General features: G+C 40.9%; 1 protein-coding gene across 1 annotated transcript in view; it reads right to left on the bottom strand.

Annotated features, from left to right (window-relative positions):
• Positions 1 to 1,463: 1,463 nt before the first annotated feature.
• LOC110331171 (hepatitis A virus cellular receptor 1 homolog) overlaps positions 1,464 to 8,072 on the bottom strand; it is a 13,805-nt gene continuing 7,196 nt past the window's right edge. The window contains exons 4-6 of the mRNA XM_021211569.2: positions 5,886 to 5,969; positions 3,930 to 3,966; positions 1,464 to 2,195 (exon numbers count right to left, since the gene is read on the bottom strand). Coding sequence (XP_021067228.1) covers positions 2,138 to 2,195; positions 3,930 to 3,966; positions 5,886 to 5,969 — 179 coding nt within the window. The 3' untranslated portion in view covers positions 1,464 to 2,137. The remainder of the gene's footprint in view (positions 2,196 to 3,929; positions 3,967 to 5,885; positions 5,970 to 8,072) is intronic.

The raw sequence follows: 8,072 nt of genomic DNA, 5'->3' as shown, positions 1-8,072 counted from the left end.
TCCCAAACAAGCCTGTGTCCTGCGCTCTCTCATTTCCTTCCCCTTTTATTTCTTCATTGACTCCTTCCTGATGAGAGATCAGTGGATGAGTATAGGAGCAGTGAGCACCAAGACAGTAGTGGAAATAGTAGAAAGGAACTCACTCCCTTGGTCCACTATTTTCTTCCCTGGTTGTCTGTCTGTTCCACACTCATCATGGTAGCCTCTCCTGACATGAAACGCCTCTCCTTATCCTATGATTAACTACATAAGAAAGTATTCATGCCTCCAATGGGGACATTAGACTCTCTTCTGTTCAACTATGAAGGAAAGTAAAACCTGTATCTCCCACGACTAGAGACTTGATACTTGGAGAAGGTAAGGAAAAGAGAGATTTTGCATTATGATAAATTCCGGGGCCAACCCAGACAGAGCCAGGTATTGAGGAGGGACACAGCATCGGACAAAGGACAAAGGCTGGTGACCTCTGGCATTTAACTTCCTCTCTCTCTGTTCTAAGGGCCAGAAGCTGATGGCTTCTGACAGTTTAACTCTTTCTGCCTCTCTTGCTATTCTGGGATCAAAAGCTGATGCCTCTTGCCAGTTATACAGAGAAAAAGAAAGAAAGGAAGAAGGAAGGAAGGACGGACGGACGGAAGGAAGGAAGGAAGGAAGGAAGGAAGGAAGGAAGGAAGGACCGAGAGAGCAAGAAAGAAAGTCAAGCACACAGAGACACAAACACACACAGAAACACACACCATCCAAGCCTGACTACCTGTTTCATCAGTTTCTTAAGTGTACATGCATACTTACATAATACACATATACCTACATATGTATGTATGTACATACATTTGGACAGACAGACATACACATATACTCATTTGGTGGATGGAGCAGAGCCCCCAACAGCCACACTTTATTTTTTCTCTCAGTCTTTTTATAACTTCTTAGACAAAAGTTCTTTATGAAATTACCTCAGATAAAATGTTACACAAAAAGGGAATTACAGAAGAATGTCCATAGTAAATTCAAAGCAGTGTTTCATTCAATAAGCTCAGTATAAGTTCAAAGCAACAGTTTCCCATGGCCTCACTTTATCATGGTGCACACCTGTGGCCTCATCCTTGGATCTGACCTAGAATGAGTGTTTTATCCTTGATCACAAATTTGTCCCAAGCCTATTTCTCTTCTTATTGCAATTTATAAAAGCTCATTGTATTCCTTATCATATAGATTTTACTTACTATTCTATGAGAAGGGGGCACATGCTATTCTTGATTCTAACTATTACATCTTCCTGGAAAAACAGCTAAAATTATCTCCTTAAATTTTCTTCCTAAAATTATTCAAATCAAATCAGAAATTCTGTAAAGTCATTACTTCATCTAAACAGCATTAATTCATGAAAGTTAATTTTCATGTTGGTTTGCAGAAAATATGCCCAATAGGGTGAGCTATCACTCAGGAAGTAATCGCACCAGGCAGTGAGGGTCTCTTGGTCACCACTCACAAAAAGCCACATCAAGGAGGAGTGTGGCAATGACAAATCTGAGAAAGCACATCAGGAGCAGGAAGCAATCCTGGGACAAAGTCTTTGTGTCCATGCCTCACCAGAGTGCTCCCATCAGAGCTGAGCAGGATAGTGGCCATCTCTAGGGAGCTCACTTGCCCACAGAAGCTCTTCCTGCATGGCATCTACCAATTAAATAAACAAGACACAATCATAAAGTGCTTCTAAATTAAACCCCACCATCCCCACATTTGTTTTATTTTAGTTTTACTTTAAAGTCCTATTCCTCTTTGCTGGATGGTTTTAGTAACTGGGATAGACGTTACCAATAATTGTCTTTCACAGATAAAATAATTTTGGGGCCTAAATAACACCCAAAATATTAAAGTGTTCATGTTTGAGAGAAGGATCTGTAGTGTGGAGAGACAGCATCATGTCAAAAGTGAGTATGAGAAGAGAGACAGCTAGAGGTCCATCATCTCCACTGCAGCTGCAAAGTGGGAATTCAAGATGAACTGACAGGAAATAGTCTTGGCACTTAAGGGGTGTCCAGCCTGGTGATATGCCGTAGAGGTCTTCTCCTGAAACTTAAGCTTTGATATGATGACTGTCTTCAATATTGTAGTCGTCGTCTTGGACTCGTGGTCACGCAACCTCTTTATTTAGTAAAGTTCTGATCTTAGAAACACATAAAGCTACCAAGCTGCAGAGGGAGAGAGAGATGTTAAAGAAACAATATGAGGTCACCTTTCAGGACTAAGCATAACTTTCATCTATGAAATATACTCAGAACTCCAGAAGCCCCATTCACAAAAACCATAACAGTGAACACCACCACACAGGGCTTTGGTATTAGGGCATAAAAAGTTTGTTTAGTAAGCATCAGTTTGAGGAAGAATTACTTTTAAAATGCCAGTTCATATTGACATCCTTCAGGATGTGCATGTAATAGAACACACAAAAAAATGGGATATCCAAAAAGATAGCATCAAACTGAGTTACCTAATCAAGTTATGCATTTTGGGGGTGGGCTAAGAACTAGAATAGGTGGGCTAAGAACTAGAATATTCATGTGTTTACAGCTTTGGACGGTGATGCTTTAGAAAGTGGTTGGAGTGTCTGTTGACCTGACAGACATCTCTGGGGCCAGATACATGCCATGGCATGTGTGTACAACACATACACACATACACACACATACACATGCACATACACACTACACACTTCTTGAAAGAAAAAATGGTTTTGAAATCTGCAAAGCACTTACATCTTCTAACATTAGGCATGGAGTAGAAAACTATGTAAGAAAGCCGTGCCTTTTCAAAGGAGCTGGTGGTCTGTGACACAGTTTCAAAAAGACTACCTGTGAAGCACTCACTTAAATATGACACAAGCACAAAATCATTGGGCATTTGAGGTAATGAACTTCACCTCGGGAGAGAGCTGTTAGTATCTGTGCAGTAGCCATACCATCAGCTGCGTTTCTAGAACTCACAGAGGAGCCATTCAGAGACTAGCTCTGCTTAGGGCTCACTCACAGAGCCCACCACATCACTCGATCATTCCCACAGCGCTTGCCAGAAAGCTCCTAAAAGGATCTATTAACTTACATGTCTTCTGACTTTTCAATTTTTAAAAATTTATTTATTATTAGTGTGTGTGTGTGTGTGTGTGTGTGTTTTGCTTGAATTATGCATTGCATAACATTGGTGCCCCTAGTTGTTTTTTCAGATTTATTTTAAGTTATGCATATATAGTTATGTGTTTGTATTGTGTCTGTGCACATGAATACAGGTGCACATAGACATCTGCTATTCTCCTGAAGCTGGAGTTGTGAGCCCTATGCCATGGGTCCTAGGAACCAAGCTTGGTTGCTGTGCAAGAACATAGCCATTCACTGGCAGGCATCTACCGTTTTCATAATCTTGTACTCCAATAGGCATTCAATTAGGAAACCATTAAGTAAAACTGAAAAAAAAAGAAAATGAAACCAATCATTCAATTTAGCTTTCAAAAGCAAAATCTATCATTCAGCACTTGGTACAGTCTGGCAGAGCTGAGAGGCTCCTTCTGTGCCAGATCAGACAGAATGGTTGGGAAATCAGATGGCTGGACGCTATCTATGGTAACAGGAGAAAGGCTAGGGAAACTACAGTTTAGAATTCAAGGTGAGCAATGGACGCCAGGCTGAGCATTGGACACCAGGCATTATCTTCCTGCCTAAAAGATGAAGATGGAGGACGAGGAAAAGGAGGGGAAGGATGAGGAGAATGAGGAGAAGCCATCAAGTGGAGGGAAGGAGGAAGAAGAGGAGGAGACAACAAGAGAAGGGAAGAAGGGAAGAAGGAGAAAGAGGAGGAGGGGGGAAAAGAAAGGAATAAAAATATCAAGAAGACACAAAGTTCAAAATCAATTGACACAAATCATGCCAGCTTACCTTGGAGATCCTGGCCTCTTTTTCATAAGGATGTAATCTAAATTTGGACAAGAGGAAGCAGGAGTTGAAAAGAAAATTGAACACATCATTAAAAACACGCATGGTGCTTTCTTCTTCTAATCAGGAATATTGCTTTTGTTTTGAATTCAGTTGTTCCCTGGTAACTTTGGGAGGTCCCCCCTGAACTGTAAAAGTAATGTCCCTTCGCTCACAGCTTGGTGCATTCACCCACAGAGCATTCCTAGCTTGCAAAAAGGCATTCAGTAAACTGTCTTTTACTGAAAGAAATGAAAACGTCTAGATGTGTAAATTGGCTGCTGGACAACAACCTAAACATGGACTTTCCAAGCAGCCTGAGATACAAGGCCCTACTAACGGTCCTTCCACCAGGGACTCTTTAAAAATTGTCACTAGCAGAACTATTCTGGTTTTAACTCCTTCCTTGGCCACCACCTACTCTCCACCCTCCACTTCCTGTCACAGACATTCAGACAGCCAGTAACCAACTTCCATCAAAAAAGAATAAATAGCTTTGGGCTATGAAAGGAAATACATTTGTATGGGTGGGGTTTTTTTGTAATTTCTATTTCCCTCTTTTAGACATCATCTTACTATTATAGTTCAGGATACCCACAAGTTGTGACTCTTGTGCCTCATCAGCCCAATTCCTGGAATTACAGGTATTTACAAACAGAACCAGCTTAACTAATCATCACGAATGACCAAGTTCTAAACGTGAAAGGGAAATACCCTGACATCTGACAAGCATGCACTGAATCCTCACTTTCTGCCCAGTCATGTGAAACAAGTTGTAAAGATAGCAAACATACGTATAAAGAACAATAAACAAACTGAGGAGTTTGTATTTAGGAATATGTGTGCATATACATGTACATACACATGCATGTAACAATTAATGTAAAAAGAAGTGATGAATTCTAAAAAAAACAAACAAACAAGGAGTGATATATAGGAGAGTTTAGAGTGCAAAGGAGGGAGGGGGAAATGTCATAATTATGATCTCAAAAAGTAAAAGAAATAATGTTAAAAATGGCTGTTGGTAGACTTCCCTTATTGGTTAGGAGCACTTGTTGCTCTTCCAGGAAACTCCTGTTGGATACTTAACACCCACAGAATGGCTCACAACCTAGGTCACTCACTGAGCATTTCCAAAGGGTTAGAAACCATCTCAGTGCTTAGTAGGTACCTACACATAGGCTGGAATTTAGAAAGGGTTATAAAACATGTCTTGGATTAGGAAACATGGATAATTTAAACTCCTTAGCAAGTAGAGTTCCTTGAAGGCAGTCAGAGTGGCTGAGAATTCTTCTTCTAGTTCCTTGGTCTGGTAAATATACATGAAATGTACTGTCTTCTGAAAGGGCTGAATAAGACAGTGGAAGTGCATCTTTAATGAAACGTGTAAGGAGACCATTAAGCAAGAGTAAGTGTGGGTTCAACATTTTTTCAACCACCAGTATCTCTGACCGGATACCATTCTTCCTTAAAACTGTGCTCTTTATATTGTTTAGTCTCCAAAGAATGCAAAAATGATACTCTGAGCACTCACAGGGAGGCACAAAAACCTGTGGGTTTTTTTTTTTTTTCAGTTAAAGACCTTGTGGGGGCCGGGCGTGGTGGCACACGCCTTTAATCCCAGCACTTGGGAGGCAGAGGCAGGCGGATTTCTGAGTTCGAGGCCAGCCTGGTCTACAGAGTGAGTTCCAGGACAGCCAGGGCTNNACAGAGAAACCCTGTCTCAAAAAAAAAAAAAAAAGGACCTTGTGGGACCTCCACTGGATATGCTTGCTCAGTGGATATAAAGTGGCATTGTATCCTCCTATAGAAATAAAACATTTTTGCTTTGCAAACATTTTTTTTTTTGGATTTGTGATCATATATCAAAGAGACCCCAGACCTATCCCTACCAGTGGGAACCATCTTAAATTTACTTACTTGTGATAACTAATGCGCTCACAAGAGCCAAAAGCAGCAAGAAAACGGAGAGTCCAATAGCAAGGCCTTTAGTTGAATTGCTTCCTAGAGAGTAACAGCAAATTGAAGAGGCATCAAGTGAGATGAATACGTCAATAAAACAAATAATATCAATAATTACATGTGGTGTGCTTAGCAATATCAGCTCTAAAAGCATACGGCCATTTGGCCTAATAGGATCAGCTCCAATTTGCCTTAAGGTGTTTGGTTTTGGTTTTGTTGTTTTGGCTGGAAGATGTACTGCCAGAAACCAAACCCAAGAACCTAAGTCCTTGCAAATGCTAAAAGGCATCACCTACTCCCAGTCCAGAGCTGCTCTTTCCATCCCACATAGTCCTCACAAATTCCTATCCGGATTCTTTTCTTACTTCACATTTTATTTCTTCTGTGTTCTTTACAGATACTAAAATAGAGGTTGTTTCTCCCAGGAGCCAAGAGAGAGTGCAAGCCTATTTGTATTCGTAGAGACAGGACTTGGGAAAGCACTCCTGAGTCTCTTAGATTATTCTCAAGCTCAGTGTAGAACAAGTCTAGAAAAATCCTATAGAATTGGACTCGTCTAAGACCTTCTTACCTTGTGGTCTTAAGGTAAGTTAATAAGGTAAAAACATTACCAGTGGGCTCTCCATAGAGTGGTCAGTGGGTGGAAACTCTAAGTAGGGTGGCCATCTTTATCAGAACACTCTTTATATTCCATTGTTATTAGGTTTCTGGTGGCCTTAACTCTGTCCTGTTGACATCTATGGACGTCCCTAACTACTGGTGCCCATCATGAATAATGTTGGATGACTCATAGTCCTCCTCAGATTTCATGATTCTCCACTTATAATTTACTTCTTCTGGGATCACTTCCAAGGAGTTGTAGGCAATGTTTAGGTTTAAGTGACGTCTACAGTCTAGACTCTATTTGTAACTTAGGACCTAAAATAATAAAACCTTCCACAAATAATCGTGGTTTTTCTGGAAGGAAGTGAGATGGTGAGTCAGGAAAAAATGTGAATTCGAATCTAACTGTGTCTACTGAAAAAAGCAATGTTCACTGTCAAGTCCCTATGCCCAACTACTTAGATATGCATGCATAAGCCTCAACACTATGGTGGAAAATGGCAGCTTTAGTAATATTATTTTTTGTTGTGTCATGGAAGGAGCCATAGGGAAGGGGGTGGATACTGTCCAACTCACATCACAGATAATAACACACGCTTCATGCAGTCGGGAGCATTCAATAACTTGTCAAAAGGTATGCATGCTAGTATCTAATACCTTACTGGGAAGCTACATGACTTATCATTTTCCCAGTCAGTGATGACAACAGCAACCAAAAAAAAAAAAAAAATAAATAAAACACCAAAAAAAACAAAAAACCAAAACCAACCAAACAGAAAGTTCATCTGAGGTTGTGCTCTGATCTGAATGTTTGTGTCTCCATAACTTCCTTTGTTAATGTTTAATCCTCAGTGCAGTAGACTGAGAGCTGGAGGCAACTGGAAGGTCGATAGTCGGAGAGATGACACTCATGAATGTGAATAGACTCTGTATAAAAAGGACTGGAGGGGCTGGCCTGCTCCTCCCTTTACAGGAGAAAACCCTGAGTGTACCAGCGACAGGAGCCCTCATCAGATGGACGCTCATGTGCTTTGATAGTGGTACTCCCAGCCTTTAGGCCTTTAGAATTGTCAGCACTACATTTTATTCATTCATTTTTTTTTTTTTTTAAAAAAAGTCTATTCTAAGATATTTTCTTCCCACAGCCCAAATGAACTAAGATGTGTTGTGTTTACCGACACGGCACCACAGGAACCTGCAGCACAGGACCCTGGTTCTTCCTATAAATGCTGGGTCCCGCCATCTGTATTCAATGTCACAGTCTCCTCTATCTCAAACTACAGCAGTGGCATGTCTTTTCCTTACGAAGTATGGTGCTGCTGAACGCTGCCAACCTACCCAGCTAGCTCTATGCTAGGGATAGTGGGAAGTTTTGAGAGTGCCACATGCTGTCCTCCTGTCTGGTACTGAGCAGGCAAATTTGTTCTTGTGCTGCATTCAAACCAGGTTAGGCCTGGCAGCTTGCTCTCTCTCTCTCTCTCTCTCTCTCTCTCTCTCTCTCTCTCTCTGTGTGCGTGTGTGTGTCTGTCTGTCTGTCTGTAT

This window comes from Mus pahari, chromosome 14 (genome assembly GCF_900095145.1).
Source record: "Mus pahari chromosome 14, PAHARI_EIJ_v1.1, whole genome shotgun sequence".
Classification (NCBI taxonomy): Eukaryota; Metazoa; Chordata; class Mammalia; order Rodentia; family Muridae; genus Mus; species Mus pahari.
The sequence above is the reverse complement of the archived record's forward strand: the minus strand, read 5'-3'. Positions and strand labels throughout refer to the sequence as shown.